This window comes from Peromyscus leucopus, chromosome 18, assembly GCF_004664715.2.
Source record: "Peromyscus leucopus breed LL Stock chromosome 18, UCI_PerLeu_2.1, whole genome shotgun sequence".
NCBI lineage: Eukaryota > Metazoa > Chordata > Mammalia > Rodentia > Cricetidae > Peromyscus > Peromyscus leucopus.
In genome coordinates, this window is record NC_051078.1 from 20,402,223 (window position 1) to 20,422,309 (window position 20,087).

Consider the following 20,087-nt stretch of genomic DNA (forward strand, 5'->3'; position numbering starts at 1 on the left):
TGGTTGTTCTCATTAGTCCTGCCACGCACCTGCTGGTATGCATGCCATCTCAGTTTCCCTGCCTCTGATGATAAAAAGAAACCCAAAGACTGCCAAGTAATGACGTCCTGAAAACTGTGGCTTCCTCCCTCTAGAAAGTGTTAGTTGGAGTCATAGTTGGTTTCGAATGAGAATAGCTTGGATCATTTCTTTCTGATGGGTTGCACTTCAAATCTGACTTTGGCATGAGTCCCAATATTCATTCAGAAGAAAAGCTGTGAAACAAATGTAATTTATGGCTGGACTATTTTTGTCACTGTTCTTTAGAGTTTTTATTGTCACTGTGTAATTAATGAGTACACAACCCAGACTAGAGCCGAGACCAGAAAGGAAGAGAGACGGTTATGGCAGCATGACTAGGCTTATGGATCAGGCATCTGCTCCAATCTGGATGCTGCTGACTGTGATTGCGCAACCCAAGGCTCCACCTCAGTTATAGCGTACCATCCTTGCTCACAGGAGGGCTGCCACAACATCTTACAGATCCCTTCTTTTGTGACCTTGGCTGAAGTTTGTGTTTAGTAGTAACAACAACAACGAAGAGTTAGGACAAAACCCTCTAGTACTAGATTGTCTGGATTTACATTTCAGGCTCTGTGGCCATTATAGACTCATTTTAAGCACTTATTACTAGACTTTCTGGAGATGTGAAACTGCAGTGTATTGATCCATTTTTCTAACAGCCAGGTAATTCATGTTTAGCCACTGATTGCCAGGAGCCTTAAAGTAGCAGGTAGAGGAGCATTTGATTGAGGTCCATATGAAGGTCAGAGTTGCAATATTAGTACATAACAGCAACAGAATTGCATGGGAAGAATAAAAGGAGGTAAGGGTCTTGATGTGTTCCAGAAAGAACTCTGTGGTTCAAGCATAACTAGAGACGTCTGCAGGGGAAGGCAGAACCTAGCCACATATGGGCCATGTAAAGAGTTTACGTTGGTGTTTCGAACCAGTGGAGGATAAACTGGATGATTTTTAATGCTTGGATATGTCAATATCTGATACAAACATTTAAAGTTGCTTGCAAGTGTAATGTGAAGATAATACAATGTATATTAGATGTACAGCTGGATGTTGAAGATGGCAAAGAAGGAAATTTTTTTTTTTCAAACTCTTCAGTTAGGTTTTGTTTTTTGGTCAAATATGCAAGGTGAGGACTTCCAAGAAAGAAACTAGGCTAGCAGGTGGAAGGAAAAATGATGTATTGATATTTTGACATGTAGAGTGTGATGCCTGTTGGAACATAAAGCAGGGAGTAACTAGATTGTTACCTTGAGCTTCTATTCAAGGAAGCCAGTGGTTAGACGAGGCCTCATCCACAGGTGATGGATAGCAAGGAGGAAATCTTGCAGGAGACCCGTGTAAATTCAACAGGGAAAAGGTTTGTGATGGAGAACATTAGTATGTATGAGGCAGGAATCAGGAAAGGAAGAATGAACGATGAGAGAGAGTGCTCACTGAGATAGTGGACCACAGGTGTATCTTGTTACTACTCAGGATCGATGTTGTCGTTTAAGCTATGGTGTTTACTGTAAATAATACTGAATAAAATGAGTTGAATAGAATGTAGCAAATGCTGTCACATGCTACCCAGTGTGGCTCATAGACTGGAATAAAGAAGTCAGCTTTGGTAATCAGATGGGCTTCGTAACCAATACAAGAGGATCCTTCTATAGAGAGATAGTCTATTAAGAAGTAATGGCCAGCATGGTACCCATTGAGCCACTCATCATTTTTAGGGTATCCTATTGAAGAGAAAGAAAGAAAAGATGCTCGGGGAACAGCTGGGCTGAGGGTAGTTTTTTTCAATGACGAAAAAAGAAGAGAAGGTAGCAGTAGGGACCGGAGAGATGGCTCAGGTTATGAGCACTTGCTATTCTTGTACAGGATTCAGGTTCCATACCCAAGACCCCAGTGGTAGCTTGCAACTGTCTGTAACTCTGGTTCCTTGGGATTTGACATCCTCTTCTGGCCTCCATGGGTTTCAGGTACACAGGGGGCATGGACATAGATGCAAGCAAAACACTCATGCACATGAAATAAAAAGAAATACATCTTTTTAGAAAAGAAAATGTAGCAGTAGAGAAAGAAGAGGATCCATGGCAACAAGGACCTAAGTGATGGTGTAATTCCTAAAAGAAGTGATACAGGGCTGGGCAGTGGTGGTGCACGCCTTTAATCCCAGCACTCGGGAGGCAGAGCCAGGTGTATCTCTGTGAGTTCGAGGCCAGCCTGGGCTACAGAGCGAGATCCAGGAAAGGCGCAAAGCTACACAGAGAAACCCTGTCTTCAAAAAAAAAAAAAAAAAAAAAAAAAAAAAAAAAAAAGAAGAAAAAAAAAGAAAAGAAAAGAAAAAGAAAAAAGGGCGGGGGGGGGGAGAGGGGAGTGATATAGGAAGAAATTTTAAAGTCCTTGTGGAAGACTGGGGGTTAGGGGAAAATATTAAAAAACCAAACCAAACTATTTTCCTCTGTGTTATGTTACATAAGTCATAGAGGATGTAAATGTATGAAATGTGGATATGAAGTAAATTAAACTAAAATTTAAGAAATTCAAATCATTTTAGTAATGACCAGAATTTTAGATAATGCTAGTACACTTTTTTGTTATTCTCTATTGCTTTTCTTATAATGCAGAAAAAGTCAACATAGATGTTGTATATTAAAGGTTATGAACTATAAAGTACCTTGTAAAATGGAAGCAAATTTATGTATATGGAAGAATATAACAACAATGGCACAGTGCTGCTCATGTTATTTATTATCCTCTTAATAATCATTGGATCAATATTGATAGTCCTTCCATATCCGACATTGGTAATTTTTTACCTTCTCTCCTTTTTTTCTAGGTTAGAATAACTAGATATTTTAATCTTTATTGGTATGTTTAGATAACCTGGTTTTGTATTTATTGATTTTTTTCTCTAATATTGTTTTACTGTTTTAAAATATTTTTCTTCAAAAAACAAAACAAAACAAAAAATAACAATATTATTTTAGATAGCATGGTTCAGAGGGCATATATTTAAGGAAAATACGAACTTTTCCCCTTTGAAATATTTAGCTATACCACTCAGGGTTTCAAAGAAATAGCTATGTTTTGTCAGTGAATTTCAGATTATAATCATCTTGAAACATTGAAATAATTTGTGGGATCTGAACAAACACTATATTTAACATCATTTGAAGATGTAGTTACTAATATGGATGACACCTGTTGAGTAATTTCTAGGTAGGTATTAATCAAGATCTAAAATACATGCTGCATGACATAAGTTTGCTGAGCTCACATGAGGAAATAAATTAGTAAACTATAAATACCAGGAATGTCCTGAATGCTTAATAGATTAAAAATAGCAAAAGAAAAAATGCCCAACATTTATTTGAAAGGCAGAGGCACAAGTGTGAGATTCTCAAACAAGAATGTTAGACATGTCAGAAAATTGTTTTGAAAACAAGTTTTCCTTCATCTTAAGATAGACTGTTATATTTCAGGATCCTCAGAAATGCCCAGATGATTCAGGAATTTGATGGTTTGAAATCCTTGCCAGGCAAGAATTAGTTTATCTGGCAAAGCTGAGGATTAGATTTGTGTGGCTCAAAGCTTGCCGTATTCTTTACACCACAGTTCTCTATGTGACTACTGCTAGCTCAACTGTTGTTTAACCACAACTTGTAGCTGCAATTTTTATCATATTCTGTTTGTGACTGTGTACAATTTTTCTGATGAAGGATGTTTTGGAATGTGTGTCCCTCTTAATTTCTTTTAATATTATTCCTAGAAGATGGAAAAGTAGGACTTAGTATCTACTCTTATATCATTCATGACCCACAAGATACTGGCTTTTAAAAGAAATTCTTTCTGAATTATGCAGACCTTTTTACCCATTTCTATAGTTAATTTTGTTGGGAAGTGACCCACTCATTATAGTAAAAGTGTCCTGTATTTTCCCTAGTTTAGTACCCTTCAAAGACATGGCTTGAGACTGCTGTTCTCTAGAGGGCACCTTACATAAGACAAGGAGTGATGTTTGTAACAAAATAGGGAAGACATAAAATACTAGAATGTTCTTAAATGTTAGTAAAATTTTATATTAGGCATACTATGGGATTTTAGCTCTACAACTTAAAGGAAAGCCATATTCCTAACTTAAGCCCATCCACAAGGTCCCCTGCCATTTTGAGAGTTGATGATTTAGGGATGGTAAGATAAAGAGATTACTGAAAACAAATGCTTTAATACAAATATTTATCTGGTATATTCAGAAACACTCAAAGAAAATTACACTTTATAGTTCTCTTCCTGATTTCATTGTTTCTGTATCTCTAAATTTGGAAGGAATATAAACTGCTCTTTTAGAGAATTTATGTTTAAGTTTTGAAATTTTCATCGTGATGGTTTTCAGAGATAAAAGTCTCCATAGAATTGCTTAGCTTATTAGTGAACTGTCAAGATGTATTATATGGATGAAAATGGTCAAATTAATTCTCCTTTGGCTGTGCTCCTAAAAAGGGAATTGGAGCTTGGCTCTATCCAGAAATGTGGAAAGTGTACAGCCAATAGTACAGTCCATTAAAATCCTAGTTTGGTAGGATTTATATTTTTTTAATCAGAAAAAAGATGAATTTTTTCTGGCCAACATTTTATCTTAGAATGTATTTCGTTTTCTATCTTTATAGGTGTTTTAATTTACTTTTATTGTGAAGTGAGAAAGATGTTTTCTAAATTGCATTAGATATGGGAAGAAGAAACAATAATGAAACAGAAGTCTTCTCTACCTGGCCACAGTATAGCCATTTAAAATTTGACCTCTGAGCAGATATATTTCTGAAACTTAGTAGATAAGTCCAAGATATTTGCCTCAAATAATTAAATTATTCTAGCCTGAATTCACTTAATCATGAGGATAGTCATGAACAAAAAAACTCTTAACTTGTTACATTTTGAAAACATCATATTGTCCAACTTATTTTTTGTTAATTGCATTTCATGTATCAGAGAAACATTAGAAAATAATTGCATGGAATCCAAACTTTAGAGGGGGTTCTTAGAATTTGAATTATTGATTGGATTTTGAATACACACACACACACACACACACACACACACACACACAGACACACACACACACCTGGAACTAGATGTTTGACTTGCTCTAATTATTTTATCATCAGAACAACACTGTGTAAGAACTAGATCTCATTGAGAATGCATATGGTCCTTATTGAGTAAGTGTAAGGACTGTGGTTTGGACTCATGCCTCAGTCCAAGCCTGATAACTTTTAGACTTGTTTATAAATAAATTTGACAGGATGTAGTCTGGAATTTAGACCACTGGATCTTCAGCTGTTTCTCTTCCCTCTCCTTTCATTTTAAATGCATAAGTTTTAATAGAAGTTTTAGGCATGCAGCAAACTTCAGAGTTACCAATGTTTTCCCTAGACTTTCTGTTCACATATTCATATGCTCCCCCAATTATCAACATCCCCCAGCGTGGTATGTCCATTGCAATGGTTTGATTACTTTGGTATATCCTTACTATTCACAGTACATAACTTGCATTAGTGATGGTTTGGGGAAAATGTATATTGACTTGTATTCTCTATTAAAATAGTTACAACCCTCTAAAAACCCTTTATGATAATCTTCACATATTCCTAATCCTGAAAACTATGTTCATTTACTATTCCCCATAGATGGTAGCCTTTCTGATTGGCTTCTTTCGCTTAGCAGTATGAATTGACTGTCTCTTCACTGATCACTCATTCCATGCCAGTGCTGAATATTATCCAACCATGTGTGTGTTTGTACTATGAAGTATTCATCCATTAACTCACTGAAGGCCATCCTATTGCTTCCAAGTCTTGGGAAGTTTGCATGAAGCCGCTACCAATGTCTCTGTGCAGATTTTTATATGGACATACGTCCCTATACAAATTGCTTCCTTAATGCGGCAATCACAGTTGCCAGACTGTATAATTTAAGTAAGTTTGTATAATTCTGTAGGACAGTGACACTACCTACAAGGGGGGTGTTTGTATTCCTATTTAGAATGAAAAAAGTTTCAGTTCTACACATCTCATGAGCAGTTAGTGCTTGAATTGTTCCATATTTTGGCTATTCTGGGTAGGTGTGTAGTGTTAATACACTGAGTTTTAATATGACACTCTATGGTGACATAGAGTACTGACCATTTTTTCATAAGCCATTTACTGTCCGAGTGTTTTTCCTGGTGCTGCATTATTCTCAGAACTATGGCTCCATCTTTTTTTTTTTATCAGATTGGCTTTTCTTATTTTTGAGGTTTAAGGGATCTTTGTGTATTTTATTTTTTAATAAACTTTATTATTAAAAACTTTACAAATAAATTAAAAACTTCACACACAAAAATTACATAGACCCAAATTCTACACCACTTAATGGACTTCATTACAGTAAGAATTGGCATTTGATGTGAAAGCTGGAAGCTTCACATTAAATTTTTTACTTTTAGCATTGAATATATTTTACATACTTACCCACTATCAAAATAAAACAATAACAAATTCATGACAGAATTAGAACTAGGAGAACAATTAGCTGTATGTCCGCTCTCATAACTCATGTCTATTTTATATATAATGTATATCTGAGAGGTATATAAATAATGTATATATCCAGTGCATGCATCTTGTTAAAATGTATGTGTATCATGTATATTTCGGATAAGAGGCATTTTTGGAAATATTTCCACCCACTTATTGTTCTTTTATAATTTTACCATTGTATCTTTTCAGACAAGAAGGTTGAAGTCTAGCTTTCATTTTTTTTTCCCCAGACCCTACATTTCAAGTTGCATCAGAAAAGTCATATCCATATCCAAGATGGTCTAGATTTTTTTCCTGTGCTCTCACAATTTTACTTTCGGCGGTTTATCTTTAAATGTATTATTTATTTTACATTAATTTTCTGGAAAGAATGCGAAGTCTGCATCTAGGTCTGATGTTTTATATGTGGTATCCAGTTATTTCAGCATCTCCTTTTTGACAATTCGGTCTGTTCTTCATTGTGCTGCCTTCGCTTCTTGGACAATTTTAATTATTTCCACTTTTGTGCCTTTTTTTATAGGCTCTCCATTCTGTCCACTGTGATCTCTTTATTCTTTTTCTATTGTCACACTGTTTTGATACGGTAGTTATGTAGTAAGCATTTAAATTAGGTACTACTGGTACCTAGTTTTGTTCTTTCCATTTGGTGGTGTTCTATCAGCTACTCTTAGTCTTTTACTTATCCATACATTGCAATCATTTCTTCATTGTTTACAAAATTTGGGGTTTGGTTGAAATTGCTTTCTCCCTTCCTCCCTCCCTCCCTCCCCCCTCTCTGCCTGTCCCTTCCTCTCTAGCATTTTAATGCCACACTTTTCACTTTTCCTACTCCAAACTTGTGACACAAAGAAGCATCCTTTTCTAGAATCACATGTGTTTCTTCCACTTGTGGCAGGAATATAAAAGCCCATGCAGTTGAGGAAGGGTGTGGTCATAAGACAGAAATAATATTTATAGATTTTTATGGTTAAATTACACATTGGTTTTGTGACTTCGTGATAAAACACCAAGTTCCTTTTTAGTTGTTTTGTCCTTGGGACAAATGGAAAAGGAGGAACTAATTTAAAATACTGAAATCTTCAGGTCAGTGGGTACTGATGCAGTTTGTCAGAATGCTGTGATACTTCATTCTGCCCATTATAGTTCATGATGATGATTCAATGCCACTTATATCTGAAAACAAATGTTAACATTTGGTAATTATTATTCTCTACCATGTTAGTTAAAGTAATGTTAAAGTGATTTTGAGCAAAAAGAAACTTTTCTGATAAAATCTTTCTGAACTTGAAATATCTAGGTCTATATTTATCAACATATAGACATATACACATAGAAATGTACACACTTGTATTATAGCAAATATGTATTTAGGAGAAGCTTATTTTCACACATGAACAATACACACACACACACACACACACACACACACACCCCACATATATAAACAGAAATGAATTCCTCTCTCTTTCTAGTACGGGTATATGTTTATATTTTTATAAATAGATACATAGATATACACATGCCTAGTTCCTACCATACAGCTAAACTCTTAATTTTTAATCCTCAGATAATACTTTGAGTAAGGAACTCAAAATGTCTTCATTCCAATTACATTCTTCAGGAGTCTGAGAGTTTGATAGTAAACATATCCTGGTTTCTAATAGCTTGTACACAGCAATGCTCAAATGAAAACTAGATTTACTTGACTGTAAAGCATTTATACACTTCACCATGGTGCTTATTAAGTAAACCATTTCTTTTGTTTGTTTGTTTGTTTTTTGTTTTTCGAGACAGAGTTTCTCTGTGTAGCTTTGCGCCTTTCCTGGAACTCGCTCTGTAGACCAGGCTGGCCTCGAACTCACAGAGATCCGCCTGCCTCTGCCTCCTGAGTGCTGGGATTAAAGGCGTGCGCCACCACCGCCGGGCTGTAAACCATTTCTTGTATCTAACCATGGAATGGTTAAAAACTAAAAGCTGAAGAAAAAAAGAAGGAAAGAAATACAGAAAATAGACAAATGGAATTACCTTGAAATCTTCCCTCTCTTGCCCTGCAAATTTGGGAGCAGGAAACATGAGATCCTTGTATCTTGGTGGCATTGGCACCTAATCAAGCTTTTTATTCTCTCTCTGAAGAATTGTTTTTTTTTAAAAATTACAACTTCAGACGGTGAGACTTGAAAAGGAGCTGTTCACATGGGCCCAGATCACCCTTGTTTGCAGAAGATACAATGTCTATTGATTTCCTCTGCAGATAACTGAATTGCCTCCTGGAATTGTACTAAACCATCACCAATTCAATGAATTAAAAGTATTGAAATTTCATCACAGACCTTGAGACCATAACGGAAGTAGTTATCAGTGGGTCAGAATCAAGATGTCATTTGATCTGTGTTTCTTTTTAAAAGGCCAGAGCAGAATTCCCTCCTGTCATTGCTGGCTTTTGGTGCCTGCTGGAATTCCACTGATTGTGGTCACCTTACCGATCACATGTTTTGGTGTTTTTGTGTACAACATACACAAAAGCATTAGATACTTAAGAAACAATTTGGGGGTATTTAAACCTTGTAAACATACATATTATGTGGGGCAAGTGAATTTTGCATTCTATTCTATCTTGACCTACTACATTCACCAAACATCTCTTGGACAACTCTTCTGTGCTTAACACTGTGTCTTAGCCATGTGCCGATGGTGTAGACACTTTTAGCCAGGGGAAGAAATAGCTCAGCTACACTGTCTACATTACATTTGTCAGAACAGTGTGAGAGAAAAATCATCTTCACTGCAGGCTACAGGGTTTGTGTTTGAATTCTGGCTGTACCATTTATTACTCGTTCCTACACAAAATGCAAGTCAGTTTCACTAAGCTGTTTGTAGATGGGAACAACAAAGTTATTCTTATCAAACTTTATGGGGAAGATAAAAAGAAACGGGTTTCTATTTAGGGTAAATAGCTAGGTGCTTAAAATCGCTTTTCCGCTTGCTCCCTATGCTAGCTCTGACAAGTCTGCAGTGGAGAAAATTGGGAAGTAGTATCCAACCGATTCCTCTTGCTTCCATACTTAGCATGGAATATAGGATGTGTAGACTGTCTTAATTTTCATGCAACATGTCGTGAACCAAGAGAATTATGGCTATGCTGTAAAAATGAAACACATTAAAATCATTGTTTAAAGAATCAGTCATGGGTAAAATTGATTTGTGAAGATTGAGCATTTATTAGTAAAACTGCATAAATTGGACACTTTACTCCTTTAACTAAAAACATACCATGTGATCAAGCTTTAAGTTCAGCCGTGACCCTCATCAGAGCTTGGAGTGTATTCTTCTTTAAGCCATATTTATTTTCTTATCCTGTTCTCCTGCCTCCAAATTGCTCTGGACTTCATGATTTCTGACACCTGGATTTTTTTTTCCCAGCCTCTCCTCCTCAGTGGATTCTTCAAATAGATTCAAAGTCTATTAACCTTCTTAGGATTTTCATACTGGTGAATACTTAAGAGCTGTGGAGAAAGACATTGGTGAGGCTCAGGATCCTGTATCCCTGGCTGTTCTCAACTTGAGTCCCACAGCCTCAGATATTTCCTAACTGTGACCCGCTGACACTTAGATTTGTTCATGGGGTCACCTCATACCTTAGGCCCCTCAATTAACTAGTCCTCCTTGGCCTGCTTGGAGACCAAGCAGGCTTCTTTTTAAGCAGAAAAATGTGGATGTGAAAACTGTAGGCTGTTTCTATAAATATGTCAGTTCAGTTCTTGGTTCAGTACCTTTTTCATTATAATGTGCTATAAAAATGGCTCCTTTAGAAGAGGATCCCTTTATAACTGTTTTAGACAGGTTTCAGACTTTATTTTTTCTTGGTCCTTTGGGGATCTGACTGAAAATTGATTTTTGACTTCCATTTTAAGAGTCCATGTCTCTCATAGCATAACAGTCATCATTTTATATTGGAACTATTTCTCATTTATATGTTTTTTTTCAAGTCCTGAATCAAGAAGGGTTTGAAGGGAGGAGAGGACACAGTAGAGGTGGGTGGGAGATGGGGTGATAATAACCAGAATGCACTTTATGTGTATACAAAATTGTCAAACAACCAACAATAAAAGCTTAAAAATGTTTTTTTCAGGACTTGAAATTGTCTTTAGGAATAGCACTTGTGTTTACAAGTTCTGATCCATGATCTGGCTTCTAAATGATATCAGGGTTACCTCTTTGAGAAGCTGTGACAGTAGTAATAGAGGCACACTAAGGTAAAGTTCTGGTCCAGAGAATAGATTCTCTGACCTGATTGGAGTTTATGGTAAGTTAAGTTAAAGAGGTAGGTAGAATAATCAATTCTTCAATGAAGTAGTATACTTTTCCATGGGGGACCCTACCCCCACCATTCCCAGGGTACTCTTGAGGGGAGAGGGATGAAAAACTTGTAGATAGAATGATAGACCTATCCAACGATAAGAAAGACAGAAATATAAGATAACTTCAGGAGACCTGGGTCAATACCCAGTGGCCCAGAACTTTATTCAAAAGGGCTTTTTTTTATGACAATACCACAGGGCGAGGCAAAAGATCTCCCCCTTGCTAGATACAGCCAAGTGTAGACCCTTCCAAATACCTGGTGCCCAAGCCCATGGACCAATGAACCTCTTATGTAGCCCTGCTGGTAAAGCAAGCTCAGATTCTCTGACCCTGAGTAATTTGGGCCTCCACACTTTCCTCCCACGATTCCTGCCTATATGCATAGTGGTGTATGAGGACACAGCCAGGAGGCTTCAAAGTTGGCTGGCTTCTCTGGAATATACAGAAAAGCCTCAGTTTTTATTTTATTACTTCTATGTCTGTCATAAAAACGTTTTCCTACCATTTGGGGCTTCCTTATTCTTTCTCTAAAGACCTCTCCCAACATGTGGCTGCTTGTTTGACCCACATGTGGCTGCTTCTCTGCCATGTACAATCTCAAAGGGCATTTCTTTCTCCTTTCTTCCATTCACCTCCCCTAGGCATCTTCTAACATTTACCGTTTGCCTGCTCCAGGATAGTTTTTCTTTTAAACTCCAATAAGATCTCTTTGAGCTTCAAAAAAAAAATTAGACAGTTATTAAAGTAATAAATGAACATAGCCACCATATAACTTTTAACTAAAGCAAAACAATTGCTATATTTTACTTTTTTTTCTCTATACAAGTTTTTATTCAGTTAAATCTTTTGGCTGCAATCTAATAATTTAAATATATTAGAATACAATTTTGATGGCAGTGAGCCATCTCATTTTGATCTCGGTAGCAATGATATTTATTATTTAGTTAATTTACTTAGTTATTTAACTAATTTGTATGGTTATGAGTTCATTATGGGAAACAGAAGCGTAACAGATGCCAGGCATAGCAGCACATGTCTATAATCCCAGCCCTTGGTAAGCTGAGGCAGGAGGATCAAGAGTTCAAGGTCAGTCTGGGGTACATAGTGTGATCTTATCTCAAAGTAAAATTAATAATAATAATAATAACAACTATAATAATGATAATAATAAATCCTAGCATATCACAAAAGTCTGCCTCTCCATAGAAGGGACAAGTCAGACTGGCTTGAGTTCTTCACAATAGTAGGCATCTGCTTTTCACATGTGTACTAACTGGGATATGCATCTTGTGGATAAATGATGTCAGCTATTTCATCCCTGCACCTTGGGCTGTGATCCATTGCCTCTTCCTGTTGCAGTGGTATTTGAGTCGAAGGGCAGAGAGGACCCTTTCCGTGCCAGGTGAAGATCACCTCTGTGCACGTCACTGCGTAGAGTGAGGGGTTGCCGCGCTCTCTTGAACAACCCATGAACAGTTGTCCATGTGGTAGCTCTGTTTGATGGGCCCTGTCCTGTCCTCTGCAGCTTGTCTAGCTTTATCCAAATCCAAATTATCTCTCAACTCTAAATGATACTCTGTGGAGGCGTCTGCAGATCCGTCGTGGAAATTGATGACTCCATTCTTTCCAGCAGCATCCAATGTTGTTTATATATCTTTTTGGAATTTATCATACAGTGTCTTGTATTATAGTGATGTATGAATCTTTACTGTCTCGACAGCTATTTTACAAGCTCACAAAACCAAAGACCTTGTAATTCATTTTTATATCCCTTCACTCTCCCACAGAGCCCTTTGCTCATAATAAACAGCCAATAGTTGCTGGGTGAATTAATCACATGGTGCTAATTCCTGTACCATGGCTAAGATTTAAACATGGATTCTAAGGCTAATATTAATCATTTTCAGTCACTGAAAGTCCAAAGGTAGATTTCATTAAATACTCTTAAGTAAGTATCAAAGAAACCTGTGAGGACACCACAAGGTCTAACTGTTAATGATGTTGTGAGAGATTCCTCCAGGTACATTTCTTAGAACAGGTTAGACCAGTTCTGCTGTAAAGCAGAAGGTCAATAATCATGTGTGTGTGTTCAATTTAAAGATATTTTTGTTTGGAGTCGATTATACAACACTGAAATCAATAAATGCAACTCTTGGTAGTATAAAAGTTGTGTTTATATCTAGAATACGTTAACCCTGAATTAAAATAATCAAAGCTATACATATATTTCTGACTGTTTTGAGTGTCCTATAAGTGAAAAAGAGATGGTTTGATCCCTCCCTTTCCTCATTTGAAACCCAATTTGTAACTCAGCAGCTGTACATGTCCATATTTAACAAGTTCTTAAGGATCAACATACATGTATAACCATGAGCCAATTGGTTATTCATGTTTTGTCAACTGGGTCTCTATTTCTTATGGGAATATGTGAAATGATTGAAAATTAGCCTGTGCTCTTTAAAATATTTTAGAGTAGTATCTCTTTCTTAAGTAGGGTAATAAGTACTTCATGAGTGAATGAATAAATAACCCAGTTTTGTATAATATGAACCTAAATGGCAGTGCTCCAATATGATGTAAAATTATACAGGTAGAAACTATATACATTTTGCAATGAGAACCTTCAAGCTAGAGAAATGGATAGAGTGGTTAATAGAGTTTGCTGTGTTTTTTGTTTCTTTTAAAGAATTTTTTATTTATTTTATGTATATGAGTGCTCTACTGACTTTATACCCAAAGAGGACATCAGATCCCACCATAAATGGTTGTGAGCCACCACGTGATTGCTGGGAATTGAACCTACATCCTCTGGAAGAGCAGCCAGTGCTCTTAACTGCTGAGCTGTCTCTCCAGCCATGAGCTTGCTGTTCTTATGCAGGATCTGAGTTCAATTTCTAGCACCCATGTTAGTTGCCTTACAACCACCTGTAAATACAGTTTCAGAGGATTGATGCCCTCTTCTGGCCTCTGCAGATATCTGTACCTGTAAACATACATGCACACACACACACACACACACACACACACACACACACACACAAATTAGAATATATAGTTTAATTACTTCCTACTGCAAGGTTTTAGTTTAGGTGTTTGTAATGCCATTAAATGTTCGGAGAGAAACCAAAAGCTTTAATGCTCAGTTTACCTGTATGTTTTGATACTTCTGAATACATTTGTTGAATACAGAATGTAGGAACTCTGTGTTTTATTTTCCTTATGCTGTCAGTATTTTACTAGTTGCTTAGCAATGGTGAAATTTAAGGCATGAAAGATGGAAATGTGGCATTCTTTATTAGTAAAAGTTAAGTAGCTTAAAGAAGAAAGGACTTAAAACTGCTACAACAGTAATAGGCAAGTAAAAGTCTTTGGAGTAATTATCCATCAGTTGAAATCGGGATTGCTAATTGCATCAGATGAGGAATATATCAGTCATGGAACTCAGAATGAATTCATTTGTAATCCTCCTACTACAAGAGACCAATAACTTATCCTTGTTTTTGAATTGAGATAAAACACCGTAGAAAAATATTTAAAGTACTCTAAGAGACGTATAGATTAAACATGCTTCAATGATACATAAAATACTGTAGCATTGGATACATAGCCAATTGATCCAATGGGTGTGTATGCATCTGTTAATTATTTATGTCAAAAGAATACACTTCCAGCATCCCAGTATCTTTGGGCTATCTCAGTCTAATGTTCGCCACCATTGTAGTTTCTGCTTCTACTGTCTTTCTTTGCTTGTCTTTAATTCACACCTTTTGAGCATCACATAATGTGTTATTGCTTTTTTGTTTCATTTGCTTATTTCTATGATACCTCTGGATGTCTGCTGCTTTATATGTAAAAATAGGTTAGATTTAGATTAATAACTAAGAGTTACAATCTAAATACCTACTGATAGATAGCCCCAACCCACTAACTTCATGATTCATTTTTTTCCTGGAGCCTGGTATAGGGAAGAAGTGTGATTTTTATATCATGTAGACTTTGGATTAAAAGACAACTGGCTCGCTGTTGTTATTTTTTTTTTATCTATTTCATTTGTAAATACAAAGATCAGTTTGGTATATTGCCTTATTTTCTCCTGTATTTTTCAAGCATGTATTGAGTACCCATTGCATTCAAATGCTATGCTAGGGGGTGGAGATGGCTTAGTGATTAGAACCTCACTGAAGACTTGAAATACACTGGTTGCACTTGGGTCAATTTTTCAGCTCTATTATTTGAACAACAAAGTACTTTCAATAATACTTTCTTATCAGTATGATTTTTTTTCTCAAAGCAAATGTGTATGCCTTGACTTTATTTGTGAGCCAAAAAAAAAAAAAATTAGCTCATTGGATGCTATGACTTAGATTTCATTTTTCACAAGATTATATTTAATTAGTAATATAACCTGCCCATTTGGATAGATGGATTGTTGAATATATTGTTGTTTTTCTGAGGCATATCAACCTTCCTGTGATGGTGAGCTGACAACTTTGTGGGTCCTTCTGTGTGGCTTTTGATAAGAATGAAATAAGACTGAAATTAATACCTTGCCTAGTTGTTAACTTTAAATATTTTCTTTAATTTATTATGCACCATACATAGAATATTTTTAAAATCACAATCACCTGGAACCCTCTAGGAACAGTCATCAAGGTGACTTACTTGTACAATTAATTCCCTGACCAACATTGAGAACAATCTCTTGCCTGGTAGATTCAGTACCCACCCCCATTTTAAATGGTTACAAGCTGAATGTCATACTAAATAACTACTTAAAAGCCATGCACATTGCCCCTTTAAAATAGGAGAGATCATATTTGCGTTTAACCATGGGCTTCCTCAACTGTCAAAATGCAAATACAACTTTTAAAATAAAGTTTTTCTATGGCTTACAGTTAAAAATAACTCTCGTTTATTTCATATAATAGCTCTCTCTTTTATACAGCTTCTGCAAACTTAAGGAATACTACTGACTGAATTCAATATCCCACATCCTAATATTCTAGTAATTGCAATACTGTAATCTCATCTCATATGGATGTTTTCATTGAGACTTATTTGTAAAATACAGATCTAGTCTTGTGATACGTAGGTGGGTTGCTATGAATCAAGAATGCCATTCTTGGTTGTGCCTTTATTAATTGTTTGCAAGTACCCAAGTAGACAATGGCAGCTTTATGGTCACTCTCTATTTGGCCAAGATAATTCTAGTAAAACTCTGGTAACTCTCTCTAGAATGAAATGAATGTAAAGTATTAATTCTTTTTTTTTCTTCCTTGTTTCATTCTCGCTCATGTGCTTACTGAAGGGTAATCCTCTAAGTGGCCTTTTCATTGCTTTTCATGTTGCAGATTGAAAATGTTGAAGTCTGCCTTAGTTTTCTAGCAGCCCGAGGAGTAAATGTCCAAGGCCTATCGGCTGAAGGTAAGAAACTGTACCATTTCCACAAATGGCGTCAGTGGTTCTGAGAGAGTTTTTCATTGTGTTAGAGATGTAGCACTGCTGTGCAGATCTTTTTAGTTAAGGAAGGAAATTCATAGATGCATAAAACAATCATGATGGCTGGTAGTGTTCCTGTGTGCTTTAATTATGAAAATAGTTTTGCATTTTCTAGTATTGCTCTTTCTGTCAATATATGGGATGGAGATGAATCAACATAGCACTTACATATTATTACTAACACAGAGATTTTTAACTTCGTAAACAGATGGATAAATGATTATGTTAGTCTTAGTAATATATGGATATAAATGCAAGTAAATAGTATAATTCATGTACAAATATTTTGCCAATAACACTTCCATGATATGACCAAGGTAATAATGATAGTCAAATATGTGTAAGTTTATGTAAATGACAATGAATTCTTAAATGCTTGGACTGCCAATATTAATAAGTCCTATTTGTAAATATATTTTCAGATCATTATAGGCCAGACTGACATTTAATTTTAGTCAAAATTAAATTATATTAAATTGTAGTATGTCAACAAGAAAAAAGATTGAACTGGTCTTGTTTTACTTCTGGGCTCAGAGCCTTTTTCTCTTCCACACATAAAGGTGATATTTTCAAAACTCTATCTAGCTTAATCTTTTCCATAATTAAAATGAAATGATGTTTCTATTCCTGTGCCCTTCCCCCATCATCCATTGTTGCTATGTATTTCTTTCTTTCCCTCCATCTGTTCACTTTTAATCTTATGTATCATATGTTTTAACATGTGAAAAGAAAGGTTTTTGTCTCACTGGATTATAACTGAAACAGCTCAAGAGTGATTTTAATGTATTATTAGGAAACATTTATAAAACTTCCAAAACAGTTAATAAAAATCAACTATAAGAACCTGAAATCCTAAGTCCTTTTGGATCTACACTTGTGAAAATAATTTGGAAGCAAATAATATATTTAATCTTCTGATGGACAGTAGAAAATACCTTAAGATTCTACCTTTTCCTGCAACTAATTTTCTTTGGAATTATTTTCTGCCACTAAAATTGCAAATATTGAAGTTTTAAGTTTTTAAATCTTGTCACTAGAATAAAAAATATATCTGCAATATAAAATATATTAATAGATTTACTTTACATTCTCAATTTCTTCATATTTTAATTTTCCATGAAGATTTTATGTTTACATGAGACATAATATGATATATAATTCGATTACATATTTAGTGGTTAACAGGTTAAGATTAAAATCTAACTAGTGGTTCTATTACTTAGTATTTGAATAAAATTCCACCCTAACTAGGTTCTGCTATGTGAATGACCAAAAGCAAGAAAGAAATGTTTCCATTGCTCATTTTGTATCTCATAGTAACTTTATTAATGTAAAATTACTGATTTTGGTTCATTTAAAAAATACATGCTTTGTTTAAAAATACATTCAAAATTAGGCATACATATAAAAAGCCTAATGGAAGAACCTTGTGAACAAGATCACTTAAGTTTACAGGAAGAAAAATCATTATTTTCTTACTGTAGCCTCATTGATCAAAACAACTCTCCTAGATCAGGGAAATTAAAAGGAATGTCTGAGGAAGAAAAAGTATCAATCCCAGGTGTACCTCGTGGGATTCAACAATACTACACAGTCAGGGTTAGTCATCAATGAGGAAATCCCTGAGAGCTTTGTTAGTCTACCTAACTCCAGAAGGGGACCTGACACCTCAGGGGAGAATATTTAGTGACCAACAGGAAGCTTTATTTAAAACATGCCCATGCATCGAATATTATCAGACTTTACTCACATCACTTTTCCTGGTTACGAGGTTATAACTTCAGAAAAGAATGGGAATGGGACATAGGGACATGGTGGGGTGTTGTGTGAGAACAGCTGGAAGGGGCGAGTGAGTATATTATGCTAAAAATGCTTTTTGTACTGGTATGAAATTTTCAAGTTTATACAGATACTTGTTGTAAAAAGTAACTTCGTGTTGTAGCTGAATATGAGTACTTAATTTTATTATGCAGCATTGGAAAATCTCATAGAGGAACCCTATATGTTTGAATTGATGTCTGTTAAATAAATCCCTTAGAGTTCTGCAAGTTAATCATTGTTATTCAGTAGCATATAGCATGAAATAAACAGAACACTAAAATGAAAGAAAATAGCATTTCAACTAAAAATTGCTATGAAATATTCTCTTGAAGTCATACGTGCACATCCAAATATGTGTCTAGGCTGGCTCGTGATGATTTGGAAAGAATGCTGATTGCTCTAAACCCAGTTGATCGTATGAGATATACACATAACCAGTATTTATAAGTGCAAGGCGACTTAAGTAGTTTAAGTAGTTTCATTTCTCCATAGCCAAGTCTATGTGGGCAACAGCTGTGTGCATTTGGGAGGGAAGCAGGGTGCAAAATAAAATCGTTGCCCCAAGGCAGTGAACACATCCTCTTCCAAGACTCAGGAAAACCACAACCCATAGAGCATACTTGTTTTGTTGGATGTGTTCCTTCTGCCCTGCTTCTCTCTGTGATATCTCAAGCCACTTTGTAATGTTGGCAGCGTTGAGAAGCTCGTCATCAACTGAAACTGTGAGTAAGGGGAGCAACTTGTTTCTTTTATCCTCATCGATCTGGCTGAAGAGGTTACATCTAGACTTTTATTCATACGGGAAAATCGACTCAATGTATTTGACCATGTCTTACATTTTTCCCCCCATTTGATACAGAAATAAGAAATGGAAACTTAAAAGCCATCCTAGGGCTGTTTTTCAGTTTGTCTCGCTACAAGCAGCAGCAGCACCATCAACAGCAGTATTATCAGTCCCTGGTGGAACTTCAACAGCGAGTGACTCATACTGCTCCACAGTCGGAATCCAGTCAGGTCAAAACCCAGCAAGATATGCAGTCTAGGTAAGGAAGGGGGGTGCAGGGGCTGCATTTAAAATGAGTTTGTTTAGATGCAGTTTGACTTTTTAAATTATGATGAGTTTAAAATTATCTTTATGTGCTTTTGTTTTTCGTGTGCCCCAGATATGTAGCTGGTGGTGAAAAGGCTCAAACCCCTTCTCTTTGGATCGGACAGGAAAAGCCTGTCATATTCTTAGGATGCACACTTTTGTCTGTCTTTTAATGGTGACATATATATATATATATATATATATATATATATATGAAAGCAAAGTGTTGTGGGTTCTTCCTCTGGTCAATTACTTTAATACTTCCCATGTATCATTTGAATCCTGGTATCCTGAGGTATAGTTACCTTTTATTGATAGTTTATGTTGACTAAATCTTTCAAAAGTCAAGGATTATTATTCAAAGCACTTTGGAGCATCTGAGAACACACTGGTTTTAAGATAATGTACTGTGTGTACATCTGTATGTGCGAATGTGTATGTATTTGTGTAGTTTAAGTTTTGGCTCTTGCAGATACAGTCCATGCGATTAGGGGCACTGACTAGGCAACTGTAATCTGAAAAGCAGCCGTGTGGGAGGGAGAGGAAACAGCTTCTTGTCTAGAAAGCCTCAGCTGAAGTTGTAGAACTGTTCAATTGGCTGAATTTACATCAAGATTATCTAGGATAATGCTGGAGAGAGAGAGAGTTAAGTGGTTAGGAGCTTATATGTAACCGGACCAGGCTCAGTTCCC

At 35.9% G+C, this 20,087-nt stretch overlaps 1 protein-coding gene across 7 annotated transcripts in view; it reads left to right on the plus strand.

Moving 5' to 3' along the window:
- The window catches only part of Nav3 (neuron navigator 3), a 767,863-nt gene that overhangs the window by 531,312 nt on the left and 216,464 nt on the right, over positions 1–20,087 (plus strand). For all 7 annotated transcript variants that reach the window (XM_028873085.2, XM_028873083.2, XM_028873084.2 and 4 more), the window contains 2 exons: positions 16,337–16,409; positions 19,165–19,348. In XM_028873085.2, the coding sequence (XP_028728918.1) occupies positions 16,337–16,409; positions 19,165–19,348 (257 nt within the window). The remainder of the gene's footprint in view (positions 1–16,336; positions 16,410–19,164; positions 19,349–20,087) is intronic.